Raw genomic sequence first — 15688 nt, 5'->3', positions numbered from 1 at the left:
CTTTGGAAACTTCTCAGAGCTGGGTGCTACCCAAGGACTCCTGGCCTGCGGGGCAGGAGCCTCTGGCCTAGTGGCTGAATAAATAAGAATCCCACTTCCTCTGCGTAGAGGAATTCTGACCCAGGGCGTGCCCTGAACCCAGCTATCTCGCAGCTCCTGGAGTTTGTCAATCTAAATTCTCCTAGAACTAGGGCTTCCATGAAGGGGAAAGAGTCTGCGCCCGGCTGCATCACCATAATGAAGGTAAACGTTCTGTGGAATGCGAATGATTAGTGCAGATGAGCACAGAGCCCGCTGGCACCGTCACTGCCTGCCCAGTTCGCAGTACTGCCTTAAGATTTAAAAAATCTGCTCATTCCTGACCCCCATCCCTCCACTGCTTGTGGCCGGCTGCAGCAGGTTGGATTCTCCAGTCGTAGGTGCTTAGAGCTTGCTGCCATTTTTCTCACGTGGTTGTGAAGCTGTGCTGTATAAGTGGTATGGGACTGCCCTTTGATCCTGGAGACCTAGGGTCTAGTCTCCGCTCTGTGACCTGGGCAAGCCCCTCTGTGCCTCTCCCCCCAATTTAGATTATACACCTGGCTGGGCAGGAACTGTTTCATGCATTGTTTGTAAAGTACCTAGTACCCTGGCCTCAGTTGGAGCCTCACTGCTACAGTTCATAAGAGGAAGATGTAATTTGTGCTCTTATCAATTCTCTTTATCTTCTGGCCTGTGTGGTTGGGGGGAGAAGAGTGGAGGTGAGGGAAAGAGAGAACTTGGTTAATATTAACCCTTATCTACAGGCACCTTGTCCCAGTTTGCATTTAGCAGGCTTCTTTAACAACACACCCAGGGCTGTTGCCACCCTGCCCATCAGCCTTGGAGAGAGACTTACATTGTTTAAAAGGGTGGGTTTTAGCAGGCTTACAAAAAATACCTGAGTGGCTTTTTTTAGTGGCAACGGCTCTCCTCCCTCCAGCGATAGTCCAGGCAGCAGGTATAAACTTCCCAGACTAGTTACCTTAGCCCCAGAGAAGAGGCTTCAGTCCTTGGCTTCTCTGCTGACCTTATGCCTGCTGAGGTAGGCTGTGGGTACTTGATCACCATAACTATCATGCCATAGCAGTCAGGGCTGGATCCGCACCACCCCTGGAGTTTCATTAAGCAGCCTTCTGCCTTCCTGCCCTGTTACTAATTAATTTGTGATATAGTTAATTGCAGGGACCGTCCTTTTTCTCATCAGTGATTGCAAATGTTTTCTCACTCTGTTGGGGCTAGGCCCATGTGCCTTTGTGTTTAGTTGAAGGAGGTGGATGTGTGTGTATTGCTAATGGTCTGGCCTGGCTCTGGTCCCTGAAGAAGAGCGCAGTACCATTTCCACTGGTGGTTGGATGGTCAGATCTTCCAAAACCCTTCCGCCAGGCCGGGGCTAACCTGCTGTGTTCCTTGCGGGGGGGCTCTCGCCCCCCAGGCCTGGGGGAGGGGTGCAGCACTAGGTGCTGTTGGGAAGCACCTGGGTGTCCCCATTTTAGGTTTAAAACAAATAAGTATTTCTTCACCCAGTGCCCAGTCAACCTGTGGAACTCCTTGCCCGAGGATGGCGGGAAGGCCAAGACCATAACAGGGCGCTGGCGTCCTGCCCGGACTGTCAGTCCCAACACGCGTCTTTCCACGGGGACTCCATCTCCCGGCATGCACCACGCCCCGTGACCGCGCCACGCGGCACCAGCCCTGCCGCATGGGCTGCTGGGAGCCGGAGTCCGCCGCGGGGGCCTCGGTTTCCGGAGAAGGGGGGTGGGGAATCGCGGCGGCGCTCTGGGCGCTGATTGGCCGCCGGGCAGCTCGGGGCCGTGGCCTGGCTTGGCGCGGAGCCGCGCGATTGGCGGAGGCGGCGGGCGGAGGAGCCTATGGGGCGCGTGGGCGGGGCTAGTTCGGGCCGGTGGCGGGAAGTGAGAGAGCCCGAGAACGCGGAGGGAGCTGGGCGCGGAGCCGGGGCCGGGGTGAGAGGGGCGCGGGGCCGCGCTGGGGCTGAGGGGGCCGGTGTCTGGTTGGTTGGGGGGTGTGAGAGGATGGGATGGGGTGGGGGAGGGGCACGGTGCCTGGTTGGGGAGAGGTGGGGGTCTTGTGAGGTGGGGGAGGGGCACGGTGCCTGGTGGGGGGGGCTGGGTGTGGGTCTGGTGCCTGGTTGGGGAGGGGCACGGTGCTGCCTGGTGGGGGTGAGGGGTGGGGGTCTGATGTGGTGGGGGAGGGGTATGGTGCCTGGTGGGGGAGGGGGGGTGAGGAGCGGGAGGGGCACGGTGCATGGTGGGGGGGGCTGGGGGAGGGGTGGGGGTGTGGTGCCTGGTTGGGGAGGGGTGAGGTGAGGGGGGGGGAGGGGGGGGGGGCGGGGGCGCGGGAAGTATTCACGGGGAGTGGGTTCTTGGCTGAGTCCCACGGCTCCTGTGCAGGGGGTCAGCCGGGGGTGCGTGTTTCCTATCTAGTTGCTGAGCCTCCCCCCTTCCCCGCCCAGCGTGGTGAGGGGGCCGGTGCCCCTTATGGGGAGGGGATGACTCTGAGGCCAGCGGTTTCCCTGCCCCCCCAGGTCTCCGTGTGGCAGCCATGCCCAGCACCAGGTCGCAGACCCAGGCCGCTATCGACTTCCCCCGGAGGAAACAGCCCAGGACGCCCGGCGCGCCCACTGCGGGTTGCAAAGATGCCACATCGAACCCCACCAGGGTGATCCTCCTGACGCGCTCACCCCGGGAGAAGGTCCTGCCGCTGAGCCCCCGCAAACGCCTAGGTGAGATACTGCCAAGGGACTTACCCTGCCCCCCACCTCTTGCAGGGCCAGAACCCGAATGAGAGTTCAGGGTTCCTGGCTCCCAGCCCCACACTTGGAGCTCACCGTTCCCACGGGCGTTACCAGACTGTTCCCTACACCCCACAGACAGCAGGCCTTTCTTTTCCTTTCCACCTGAAAAAAGGAGGCACCGTGATTGCTAAACACCTGAGAATTGGGCCTTGTTTCTTGGGTAGCAAATAACTACCTGGTTAGTCGCCCTTGCAGCCCTCTGGGTATGGTGGCAAACGCCCAGGCCATGGGCCAAGTCCAGTTCTCTTGGGATAGATATGTTGCATCTCCTCATATCTAGCATCTAAGGGCTTGTCAGCGCTAGAAAATTTTGCCCCTTTAACTATGCCAGTATAGTTAGAGTGGTGCAAGTCTCCTAATGTGGATGCAGATATAAGGCACCTCTACACTGGTGCAACTGCATCCACACAGGAGCTTAGACCTGTATAACTATGTCAGTAAAATGTCACACTCCAAACTGACATAATTATATTAGTAACACTTTTATCTCCAAACACCCCCACCTCCCCAAATCCCTAAGAGCCTGTCAATTGTGAACTGAGTGTAACTAAGGCAGTACTGACTCGGGTCTCTAGACAGCCTGGACCAAGGGTTCGGAGAGGTGTCCATTCCCCACTCCACTCATCACTGAAATATTCACTCTAGGACCCTAAGATTATTTTAGTGGGTGGAATAGGGAAGTGGGAGTGGACCCCAGGGGTGTGGAGGTGGGACCTAGGATTGCCAGGCTTGGGGCCGTTAAAAGTCCGATCAACGGTGCAGTGGGACAAGGCAGGCTCCCTGCAGCTCCCGGAAGCAGTGGCATGTCCTCCTGCTCCTACGTGTAGGGACAGTCAGGGGGCTCTGCATGCTGCCCCCGTCCCAAGCAACAGCTCTGCAGCGCCCATTGGCTGCCCTTCCGCCTAGGAACCGGAGTGGGGGACATGCTGCTGCTTGAGGTAAGCACTTCCTGGAGCTTGCACCCTGACCCCCTCCTGTGCCCCTGCCCGAGCCCTGATCCCCTTCCTGCCCTCTGAACCCCTTGATCCCAGCCTGGAGCACACTCCTTCACCCCACCCCCCTGCACCCCAATCCCCTTCCCCAGCCCAGAGTCCCCTTCCGCACCCTGAACCTCTCATTTCTGGTCTCACCCTGGAACCTGCACCCCAGCCAGAGCATGTACCCCCACCAGGAGCCCCCTCCCACACTCTGAACCCCTCAGCCCCAGCTTGGAGCCCACTCCTGCACCCCAAATCCCTCATCCCCAGCCCCACACCAGAGCTTGCACCCCCAGTCGGAGCCCTCACCCCCTCCTGAACCCCAACCCCCTGAGCCAGCCTGGTGAAAATGAGCAGACGGAGGGAGTGGGGGATGGAGGGAGTGGGGGCGGGACCTCGGAAAAGGGGCAGAGGGTGGGGCAGGAGTTTTCGGTTTTGTGCAAGTAGAAAGTTGGCAACCCTAGCAAAGAGCTCAGAGAAGGGGGAGAGGAAGATGGGGAAGGAAGGAAACAAGGCGGGAATGGTGCTGTTCCTAAAGGGGAGCAAATTTTTCCCACTAAGTGATGATGAACATGACAAGACACTGAACAAACAAGCCAAAGTGTCTGAAAGCTTAGTCACCACCTAAATGCTGTTCCACTTTTGATCTGTGCCAGCCTCCCATTGACATCAGTGGGAGTCTGCTGAGGTCAGACATGATACGTGGTCTTCAATGGAAACCGCTGCCCAGGGATTGCAATGGAAGCGTTAACACCTGTGTTCGAGCCAGCAGGCTTCTCCTGGGCTCTGTAGACTAAGCGAAGTTCCCCCTCCCTGAGGCCAATGTAGGATCCTTCTATTGTCTTATGAAGGATCCCAAGCAACAGATGAAACTGCTCCCCGGGAGGCTGGCCCACAGCTGGATCGGTCTGTCTCAGGGAGCTTTTGCTAATATTGGGACTAATTTCCCCTTGGCCCATTAATTGTAGTCACCACCCCTGGGTGCCATTCTAAATTTCTCGTGGGGTTGACGTCCTAGCCTGGCTTTCAGAGCATGCCCTGACCCTGCAATGTAAGTTGGTCACCTTCCTCCAGCCATTTACCTCTCCATTGGCCGCTGCTACTTATTGAACTTGGCGCTTCTCTCTCCTGCAGGTGATGACAACCTGTGCAACATCCCCCAGTCACTGCCCTGCTCCCCGACGAAGCAGAGCAAGGGGGAGAATGAGCTCCCATCTGCTTCTCACAAGGGGCGACGGTTGTTCTTCAGCGAGCAGCCAACGACTGAGTCTCCTGGCAAGAGGAACAACTTGGTGCCGTCCCCACTCCACAAGCGGCAGGAGACCCCAAGAAGCTCTGAGCGCTCTTGTCTCAACAAGCAACCTGTGTGCATCCAGCTGTTCAAGCAGGAAGGTAGGTGTTGATGCAATGTCTGGTGGAGAACAGGCCCCAGGGTACTTCCGCATCTTTCTCTGATGTGTCTCTCTCTCTGGCATAGGCACTTGTTATCAGCAGGCGAAGAGCGTTCTGCACACAGCTGTCCCTGACCGCCTTCTTGCCAGGGAGAAGGAGACTGATGCCATCAGGCAGTTCCTGAAAGAACATGTCTGTGGGGAGAAACCTGGCAGTCTTTACATCTCCGGTGCTCCTGGCACTGGAAAAACTGCCTGTCTGAGCAGAATCCTGCAAGACTTCCAGGTATGGCTGTGGCTGGAGGTTCAGACACCTGTCTCAAATGCTCTGTTATGGATGTCAGCGTCTCTGCTGTAGCTACAGCAGGAACATGCCTACCTGCTATAAGCCCCGTGTACCCCCTACCTTTGGCAAACAAAATCTGGTCCCCCTGAAATCTTTCTTGGGTGATCTTACGTGGGATGGATTTTCCTGGGAAGTTTGAGGCAAATCACACAGGTGGTTTGGAGCAAACAGTGGGGTGACTTTGCTTCTCAGGCCCCTCCTTAAGGCTGCTCTTCTGGCTCACCACAGCTCAAACACTTTGGCCTTAATGCTTCATGTTTGGTTTAATCTGCCATCCCCAGTCAGCATTAGCACCTCTGATTACTGCAGTTTGGTCATCTTGTTGCTCCACGTATGTGCAGAGCAATCTACGAATGCTTACCCTGGTCCCCGACCTGCGGTGCATAGTCTGGTTCAGGCAGTTAAATGCAGTGCATGTGGAGGGGGAATAACGAGATAGAGCATGTGCTTGGGGCAGAGTGGGGTTTGAGGAGGAGATGGGTGAGGGCGTTTCCTTAAGAAGAGGGGAGGATGCCATGAGAATCAGAGTAGGAGAGAGGAACTCAGAGTAAGTCTGCACTAGATACACTTCAGCTGCACCACTGTAGTGTAGACTCTTCCTACAGTGATGGAAGGGCTTCTTCCATCGCTTTAGTTAATCCATGTCTCCGAGACGCGGTAGCTAGGTTGGGGGAAGAATTCTTCCCCTGCCCTAGCACTGTGTACACGGGAGCTTTGCTCGGCTTAATTGTGTCTCTTGGGGATGAAAAATTCATCCATGAGTGATGTAGCTAGCTTGATCTAAGGCGATGGCTATCCTACAGAGCTTAAAGCAGCGCAGCTAGTGCAGGTGCTCTACGCCAACGGGGGAGAGCTCTCCTGACAACTTCATTACTCCAGCCCTTGTGAACGGTGGGAGCTCTGTTGGCAGGAGAGTCTCTTGCGTCGACATAGCGCTGTCCACACTGGCGCTTAGGTCAGTGTGACTTACATTGCTCGGGGGGGGTGGCTTATTCACATCACTGAGCAACATAACTTCTACCGACTGAAGTTCTAGTATGTGCAGAGTCTGAGTTCTAGGTGTAGACCAGGCCTGAGGCCGAGGGACATAAGGGAGAGAGAGAGGGAGACACCTTGAAAGTGGGGGTGGGAGGCATGAATTTGCTGTGATTATGCTGGGGGATTGGTGCACTGGGAAAGGGAGATGGCTGCTAGCCGGTCTCTGCTCTCGACAGACTACCAAAGCCTGGATCAGCTGAGCTGCGTTGTCCTTTGCTCTGGTGCGCTGATCTGCTTGGCTCGCCTAAGCCTTTCCCTGGTGCAGGAGGGTGAGTGGGAAGGGATCTGAGCTGTGGCTTGCTGGCTCTCTAATTCTCCCTTTTCTCCCCGTGGCAGAATGAGCTCCCGGGCAGCAAAACCATTGTCCTGAACTGCATGTCCCTCAGCAGCTCCCAGGCCGTGTTCCCAGCCATAGCTGAGCAGATGGGCCAGCAGGGGGCGTCCAAGGTAGCTGGGAGAGACTTGGTGAGGAAGCTGGAGAAGCAGCTGATAGCAGAGGGGACGCCCATGACGTGAGTACTGTGCTCTGAAACGCTCCCAAAGTGCTGTGAGCCGCTCCGTGTTACCAGGCCAGAGGCTGGGCCTGTGTGATAGCTGTGTTCCCAGCCACGATGCCCCTAGTCATTGCAGCTGGTCGGTGCCTCTCCACACCCAGGTGCTGAGGGCTTGATTTTCCAGAGGTGCGGCGCACCGCCAGTGGCAGGGGAAGTCAGGGTGGGATGTGGGCGCTTGGCATCCTGGAAAAACCAGGCCCTTACTTTGTTACGAAGCACAGGCTGTGTCAGGGAAGGGTTGCACCCTGCCTCTGCCATGCCCCGAGCGACGGGGGGAGTGCCTGGCCATTCCTCAGCAGGGGCTGGTTAGTCTCCTTGCCCCCAGGGCAAAGCCTTGGTGCTGAGCTGGGCTTTCTTTCCTGCCTTTGCATAGCGTGCTGGTGCTGGATGAGATGGATCAGCTGGACAGCAAAGGACAGGACGTGCTCTACACAGTGTTCGAGTGGCCCTGGCTCACTGGCTCCAGGCTTGTCCTCATCGGTAAGTGTGTCAGTTGTGCCGTGACAGTGCTTTGGCCTGGTGCTGCCGTTGAAATGCCCTGTGGCTGCAGAAGCTCTGTGTGGGAGTGCCCTGAGGGGATGGCACATATCCATCCTCCTGCAGGAGGTGCCCTGGCATTTTTCTCTTGGAGAAAGCCGGGGAAGATTATGAAGCTGGCTTCTGGCAACAGAAATCAGTCTAGTTACTGTAGCAAACCTATCACCTGATGGGTGCATTAAAAAATGTCCTTGCCCAGCCCCAGGATGCATGATCAATGCAGAGCCTTGCACATGATTCTCTGACCCTGGAAGATCTCCCCACTCCCTGTTAGCCCAGGCTGCCATTCTCAATAGCCTCAATGTGCTTCGCAGGAGTGGCCAACGCCCTGGACCTCACGGACCGGATCCTGGCCAGGCTACAGGCCCGGCCCAAGTGCAAACCCCAGCTGCTAAACTTCCCACCTTACACAAAGGAGCAGATTGCCTCCATCCTGCAGGAACGGCTGAGACAGGTAAGAACCCAGGGGCCAAGTCCACATGGGCTCATCCCCTTCTCTGGAGGAGAAGCTTAGACTCCTGCGTTAACATAGGCCTCTGTGAACGAGTCCACACAGAGATCTGGAACCACGAGAGCATCTTTCTGGTGCTGTCTTGAAGAAACTTTGTAGTTGTAGCTGGCTGATATTGCTTATTAACTGCAGCATAGCACTCTTCTGCAATGCTGGCTTCTGTGAGAGATTGCTCTGCTCTGGCTCCAACCCTTCCACTTCCCACTGAGCTGGTGGCAGAAGGGACAGCTGGTGACTTTCCACAAGGAGGTCAGTCAGTGGCATAGGCTCAAGCCTAATGCAAGCACTGGCTCCTGCCCTGTTGTGATGACCCCCCTTCCTTGGAGGGAACAGAGTCCAGGCTGTTGGGAATCCCATTCTCAGTGGCATCCCTGGATCCTCTCAGACTCTGGGGGCTGGAGGTGAGATCTTAGCCATGATGCCGTGAGTTATGCACTCTGTCTTCCCAACACAGGTGGGAGAACTTCCCAGGTGCAGTGGGGTGCGTGACACAATCCACATGCATCTAGCCAAATGGGCTATTTTCTGTCTGAACCGTATTGGACCACCTGCGGCTTCTGCAGTGGAGACCTCTCCATAACTGCCCTGTGCTCCATTTTCTCGGCAGGTGTCTGGCGATCAGGTCTTGGACAGCACTGCCATCCAGTTCTGTGCCCGGAAAGTCTCTGCAGTTTCGGGAGATGCTCGCAAGGCACTGGACGTATGCAGGTAAACGCTGCCGCCTCCGAAGGCAGGCTCCTTACCCAATGTCGTTTGAGCGAGCGTGACTTAAGGCTCCATTATGCTGCTGCTTCCCTGGCGTTGAAAGGAGGGCTTGCATCACTGCAGGAGCGCTGCCTCCTGACCATGTTAATGTCTGAGACGTTCGCAGCCCATTACCTATGGAGGGTGAGACAAGGCGCTGCTGCCAGCCCTTCCTGCTGTGACTAGAGATTGGTTAATTACATTTGTATTGCAGAAGGCCCCATTAGCAGCTCTCAAGCAGGTTTCTTTATGAAGCTGAACCAGTTTTTCCTTCAGAATTTTTTTCCCCTTCCTGTTCTTCCTTTCTGGGGCTGTTTTCCTCCTCCAGTTTCATTATAGGCAGGACTTTTCTACCGCACTGGGGACCCTTCCTTTGCTGGGGCACATCTCCTCCAGAAAGGGGTGCCAGTTAAGCCTGTGCCAAAGGGCACATTCTGGACTAACCCATTAGCTGGGGCGTCCGCACCGGCTCCAGGACAGTTGCTGTCCTGAGCTGGGAGTATGGCAGAAGCAGGGTTGTCCCAATAGGAGCACAGCTGTATTGGAGGGACACTGGCCACCAGTTTGGGCTGGGAGGGACTAGGAAAAACTTACACTAGAAACATCTCATGAATGCTGGGAAAGTCCGGTTGCTCCCCCGGCCAGATCTGAACCTTGCCCTGCTCTGTTGGCCACCCAAACGCTGCATCATCTTGCCAGGCACGCAGTGGTTCTCTTGCTTCCTGTTGTGGCCCACTTCTTAAAATCAAATGATTTCCTGGGCACCTCATCTCCCAGCCTCCATCCATCAGTGACCCTGCAGCAACTAGGGGATTTTGTCTCATTAGGGCCATGTTTAGAGATGAAAACGAGCTCCTGTTAATGGGTGTGCGCTGCTGTTTGCATCCCACAACTTCTGTATTCGTGCTGGTTTAGCTCCTCTCCTTGGGTGCAGGGCTTATTACTTGCTGGCTGTGATACTGCCCGCCCGGGAATGCTTGGGAGTTTGGGTCCAGCCTCCGGGGGGGAGAGGGGGGAGTTGGTGCCTAAAAAGTGATCACAGCTGAAGGAGAGGCATGACCCAGGCTGCAGCTAGCAGCGAGCATCCCTGCTTGGAGACCAATGGGTGCCCTGTCGTTGTTAGGGGACCATTCTTTAGTGGGGCAGTCAGGGGGGCCCAGGTGTGGGATGTACCTAGGGGATAAGGACGTGACCTGAGTGCATGCAAACCCTTCATGTTCCAAGCTGCTCTGTTTCAGTGCAGAGGGGCAAGGGTGCTGCCTTCAGGTCTGGGGCGTTTTAGGTTTTGACAAGCCCCAAAGGCTCAGTCTAAAGTAACTTGCATAAATCTGTGTCCTAGGCGAGCCATTGAGATTGTGGAGTTGGATGTGAGAAGCCAGACTGTCTTCAAACCACTGCCTGGCTGTAAGTAGCTGCCGCCAGCCTGAGTCAGGAAGCTCTGCACTCTCGGCTTTTATTTTTCTGTCAGTCTCCTCGACCTTAATTGTAGCCTTCCTTGCCAATGGCGTGTTTTGCGCATTACTGGAATGGAGGTCCCCAAGAGATTGCACAAACGCCTGGCACGCAAGGAGCTTTCCTTCCAGCTCTCTGGAAGCAAAAGCCCTGGATGTGAAGGTCACACCTGCTCTCGTCTCTGGGGCTGGCTTTAACTAGAATGAAAGCACTTAAGTGTAGGTGTGAAATAGCAGCTCGCAAATGGGGGCACAGAGTGGGCGGGAGTTCAGATTGGGATAGTCGCAGTGGAACCTTTCCAAGTGCAAGCTGTACATAGGGACAGTGTGCTGGGTGGGGGTGGGGGAGATATTGGCACTGCCATGTCTCAGACCGTGTTCCAAAGGACTTCAGCCCTTCCCCTTGGATTTTTGGCTGCCGTATGCAGGATGTGCTGTTCTTAGGGGTGGCTAAAACATCCCCCGCTCTTGGGTCCTCATCAATTTTGTGACCATATATATAGAATACGGTTCTCTCTCCCGCTACTCCTGGTGCTTCAGACTATAGTAAGATGAAGTTTGCTCTAAAAATCCACTTTTCTTTGCACCATTTTATGCCACTGGCATTTTGCCCTGCTGTGTCCTAACAGCGAAACTAGATGGATCAGTTTCACTTCCTGGTTCCCACGCACTGGCCCAGGGCTGCAGGATTTGGGTTCCCAGTGCGATGGGGAAGGAAGGGATAGTTACATCCCACTCAAACCCATGGCTTCTGACAACTCGGACTTGACTGGGTTGCCTTTAGCCAGTAGCCAATACACTGTGTATTCTGCCCTGGCCTATTTCCTGTCCTAGTGTAACCCCAACTCCTCTGACTCAGCATTGTCTGGCCTACAGGTAAATCGCCCGCTACCTCCGCCTCGGTCTCCCCAGTCCCTAGGAGAGTCGGGCTCCCGCACATATCCCGGGTGATCTCGGATGTGTATGGTGACAGGATGGCCCTGGGAAGTGATGGAGCCAGTGACTCCTTCCCCCTGCAGCAGAAGATCCTGGTCTGCTCCCTGCTGCTCCTTGCCAGGCAGCTGAAAGCCAAGGAGGTGACGCTGGGGAAGGTGAGTCAGGCCGTTTGGGTTGTACGGCGAGACGAACCTGCAGCAGAAGCTGAGCTCTTTGCCTCGGGCTCCACCCTAGTCCAACAGCAGTAGGTTGGGGGTTGCGACTCCCTGGGAAGGACAGTCTTCTCCACCTCGCGGGTCCAGTCATGAGCCCCACCGGGCATGTGACGTGGGCCCGTCTTGTTTGCTGTCTAGCAAGTCCCCAGGCAGGGGCTCAGAGCAACGTTGACGCACTCTGGAGGGGGAATTGGGTCTAGCCACACACCTGGAGATGGTCAGCCCAGGGAGGGGGATGGGGATGGAGGCTTGCTGGCACCTGTGCGTCTCCCTCGCCTGCGTTCAGTGGCTGTGGGTGATGACCGCTCCCTCCCTCCTCTCCCAGCTACATGAAGCCTACAGCAGAGTCTGCCGGCGGCAGCAGATGGCACCCGTAGCCCAGTCTGACTGCCTCTCCCTTGCCACCCTCTTGGAATCCAGGGGCATCCTGGCACTGAAGAAAGCCAAGGAAGCCAGGCTCACAAAGGTACCCCCACAAACCATGCTGCTTTCTCCCCAGGGACAGGCTCCAAAGGGAGCTGCTGCAGAAATGGGGGTGGCTGCGACACACAGGCCTGGCGGGCAAAGGGAGGAGAGCACTGGGAAATGCAGGGTTAGCTGGGGAGTGTGGATAGCAGGGGAGAACTGCCCTGACCTGACAGTCAGGCTCCAGGACTAGAATGGCTCCCAGACCAGTGACTCTGTTGTGGGGACATTTTAACTCCTGGAGGATCTGACGCCGGCCGCTCTCGGAGGCAGGCTACGGCCGGAAGGCGCCAGTGCGTGAGCGGCAGGAGAGCAGGCTATGCTGGCCTGCCGCACAGGGGCAGTTCCCGTCGGTGCTGCTGCTTCTATGGACCCTGTAACCTCGGGTGAGGGTTTGAGTAGCCTGGGCCGTGGTCATTGGCCACCACGGATGCTGGGCAGGTCTGTGTAGTAAGGAGCCTTGTCTCTCCTCCAGGTTTCCCTGAAGATAGAGGAGAGGGACGTGGAACATGCCCTCAAGGACGGCGTCTTGGTTGGAAACATCTTGGCGGGGGGGCAGCTCTAGACTCATCTACCTTGATGCCTCTTTTCAAAGGGATGTGGCTCTCTCCGTGTCTTAGACAAATAACTGCCTGGGCTCTGTTGTCCGCGGTAACAACCTTCGCTGAAGGTCACGCTGAGCCATGGCAGTGGAGCGTTTAAAAGGATGAATTTGATCTGCCTTCATCTCACAACATCTCGTTATAAAGCTGCCTTGTTTGTTTTTTAACTGTATCCTTGTTTTTAAATATGCCGCCGGCTGAGGTGGCTAATGCCCTGAGTCTGAGACAAAGCCAAAGTGACCCTCCTTGTGGTGGATTTCGAACAGTTTGTGAATGGCTGCAGGCCCTACGCTGAGCCTCTTGCAGGGCTCCATTTCCCTCTTGGATCCAGGATGTTTGCTGGCCATCCTGACATCCTTTCCCCACAACCCGCACGTACGCCATCATGTTGCCTTTTTTGAACAGCTGGAGATCAAAGAGATGGTGCTCAGGCAGCAAGAGTCTGTTTGGAGAAACGAAACCATTAGCAGCGCGAGAGGCTGCAGGAGGAAATGAGATGGCAGGCGCTGCGCTCCCAACCCAGGCTCCTTTGAAGTCTAGTTATTTCCGCGTAGCAGATGTCGCTCTTAGTGAGGCTTAATGTCTCTGGGGCTCGATCAGGGCTTAGTCTGAAGCCCTGAGGGCTGTGTGTATCTTACTGTTCAAGCTGTGGATACATTTATTCCTACTTGTTTGTGACATTATGAAGAGTCACGTTAGGCCTCTTCCAAAAGACCCAGTTTCTTCTCCCCTTTCCTGTGCGCTAGAAACGAACAGAACATCTGGCCTATGACACCACCCAGCCTGCACCCTGCTCTGCACATCGGAGGTTCCTAATCTCGGCATTGGTTTTTAATTTGATTCTACTCTTTTCCCCCCTCCCCTGCATCCCTAAGGAGTGACCCACTTCAGACATTGTGATGTATTCGCCCTTGGAGCAAGCTTTCTCCAGCAGGGGGCATTCTTGTAGCACAATGAACCGTGCTTCTTTCGCCTGGAACAAGTTTGTAAAGTTTGAGGAAGCTGTGTATTGCGTGTGTGAGGCCAAACAGTGTGGGGATTCTGGGCAACCCCTTCTCCTATCTATTTTTAAATTAAAAAGTAACCTTTCTGCGTTGAAAATGACTTACTGTCTGATCAAAGTGTCATCTGTTTGTAATGAGCCTCTTGTGAGAGCGTAGACCAGACTAAAATGTGTGCCAATGCCATGAATGTTTGGCATGTGTTATGTCCCTCCCTAACCTCTGTCCCCCACCTCTCCCAGGTTGGATGGACTCACTCCTGTAGCAGGTGTGTTCTGAAAGGCAGGTGCAAGGACAGAACTCCACTGCGAGATAGGCCCAGCTGTATTTACGGGTTGGGAAACACAAAGCCCCACTCTCTCACTGATGTGCGGCAGTCTCTGCCCAGCTCGACGGGCACTTTGAAACTATCCTCCAGTGCTGAGAAGACACGATCACATTTTCTTCAGCTTATGTTAAAAATAATACAGGCTTCGACAAAATCACAGGCTGGCTGTGCCTCCCCCTTCTCCTGGGGCTGTCCTCGAAAGGGGTTCAGTGGGGCTGTGAGACTGATGCTAACTTGTCTGGAACCCCTCTGCTATCCCACGGGGTGCTCCAATTCTCCACACACATTGCAGGCAGGGGTAAGCTGCCACCATGCATGGCCAGTGCAATCAGTGGGAACTGTCTATGCCCACTGTTAAAAATGGAGTGGGAGGTGCGGTCTCCAAGCAACCCAGGTTCCTGGCTACTGGAACCCATCTAGGGCCTGTGCGACAAGGAGCTTCTGTGGTGCTGTTCACCTAGTCTAGTCCATTAGCCTTCGCCACCCCCATAGCAGGTGAATAAGGAGAGGGGAGGTGGCTTGCAGCAGGCTGACCAGCTGAACAGTGAATGCCAGAGCCCCTCTCACCTGACTCTGGTATACTCCCTGCTCCTGCTATGAATGCATAAGGGGAAGGGGTGTGTGGGCAGCTACTCCATCTGGGATCTGTGCCCATCGAACAGTCACCCAGTGTGGAAAACGCCACGAGTTAAAGGGCTGCTGGTGAAGATGAGCTGTGGTCTAATAAGAAGCAGGCTCGGAGCAGGATTGAGAACAGATGGGAGTCTTGATTTAAATTGCATTTTATTGGCTGCGGAGACCTTGAGAGAGACGGTTGTTCCTCCAGCTACCGTCCACGCTGGGTCCAGTGCCAGCTGGGCCAAACTATTAGCAAATTTGCAAAGACGCTGGCAGCGAGATAGGGGTCAGCCAGAGCCACCACAACAGATACGGTCCTGTGGGCTGCTGTTTCCTCCTTGCTCTCTGCGGCTCCTAGCACCAGCTTGCTGTGCATATGCTGACAGCTGATTTATTTTTAACCACCCCTGCTGCAGCCTCCCAGTGGGATCCGAGAATCCCTCTGGATCCTCTCCTGGCGTGGGTGGTTGCTACCCAGGGTAGAATAGACTCCAGCTTGCTCTCCCCGAGTGGTAGTGGCACCTGCAGGGCCTTGAGCATGGGGACTGCTGTCAGGAAAGGCAACAGCTCCTTACTGCCGCTGATCACTCACTCTCCAGGCTGCAAAGCGGGGGTGGTGTCCATGCAGCATCGGGGCTGTGCTGTGCTCAGGGAGGGGATGGCCCCTGAATCAAATCCTCTGCGTAGAAATTAAAGCCCACTGAGATCTGGCCCTTTCTAAGTGCAGACTTTAATCCCCGTGAGCGTGGGCTTCTCTGCTATTAAACGGAAACAGGGCTTGAGCCGAGCACTTCTAGAGCAGGCCGGCACCTGATGTCAGGAGCAGAGCCAGGTGCCTCTGTGAGCGAGATATCACACCTACGCTGGAGAAAATGCAGCTGCCTCTTCGCGCTCTCTCCCCCAGTGAAGGTTAGGGGCTAGCCCTAGGTAACTGGCACAGAGCCGGAGCAGAGCTGGCGAGCAATGGGCTGAAGTGGCACTGATTTCCAACGGGCTGGCTGCATGTCACCTTGCTGGGCTCGAAGCTACTCTCAGGGGAAAGGGACTGGGGGGCGGGGGAAAGAGTCCATGTTTGTCTGGGGAGCAATGGGGGCTGGCAAGGTGCAGAGGAGGGGGCTGAAATGATCCAGGGCACAGACCC

The 15688-nt window shown here is 55.6% G+C and overlaps 1 protein-coding gene across 1 annotated transcript; it reads left to right on the top strand.

Moving 5' to 3' along the window:
* Positions 1-1947: 1947 nt before the first annotated feature.
* Positions 1948-13704, top strand: CDC6 (cell division cycle 6). The gene is made up of 12 exons (XM_026654730.1): positions 1948-1982; positions 2564-2761; positions 4945-5202; positions 5288-5487; positions 6922-7097; positions 7513-7619; positions 7991-8130; positions 8795-8895; positions 10271-10335; positions 11259-11473; positions 11859-11999; positions 12474-13704. Exons 2-12 carry the CDS (start codon positions 2581-2583, stop codon positions 12561-12563), a joined length of 1674 nt encoding a protein of 557 aa, XP_026510515.1. The 5' UTR covers positions 1948-1982; positions 2564-2580; the 3' UTR covers positions 12564-13704.
* Positions 13705-15688: the final 1984 nt, after the last annotated feature.

Source organism: Terrapene carolina, unplaced genomic scaffold, assembly GCF_002925995.2.
Source record: "Terrapene carolina triunguis isolate 2854851 unplaced genomic scaffold, T_m_triunguis-2.0 Scaffold193, whole genome shotgun sequence".
Lineage (NCBI taxonomy): Eukaryota > Metazoa > Chordata > Testudines > Emydidae > Terrapene > Terrapene triunguis.
The sequence above is the reverse complement of the archived record's forward strand: the minus strand, read 5'-3'. Positions and strand labels throughout refer to the sequence as shown.

Excerpts from the sequence above, each read along its gene's own strand:
- CDC6 (XM_026654730.1), top strand. The coding sequence starts at position 2,581 with ATGCCCAGCACCAGGTCGCAGACCCAGGCCGCTATCGACTTCCCCCGG. Across the intron at positions 5,203-5,287 it reads CCAGCTGTTCAAGCAGGAAG|GCACTTGTTATCAGCAGGCG; the intron begins GTAGGTGTTGAT and ends TCTCTGGCATAG. Across the intron at positions 7,620-7,990 it reads CTCCAGGCTTGTCCTCATCG|GAGTGGCCAACGCCCTGGAC; the intron begins GTAAGTGTGTCA and ends TGTGCTTCGCAG.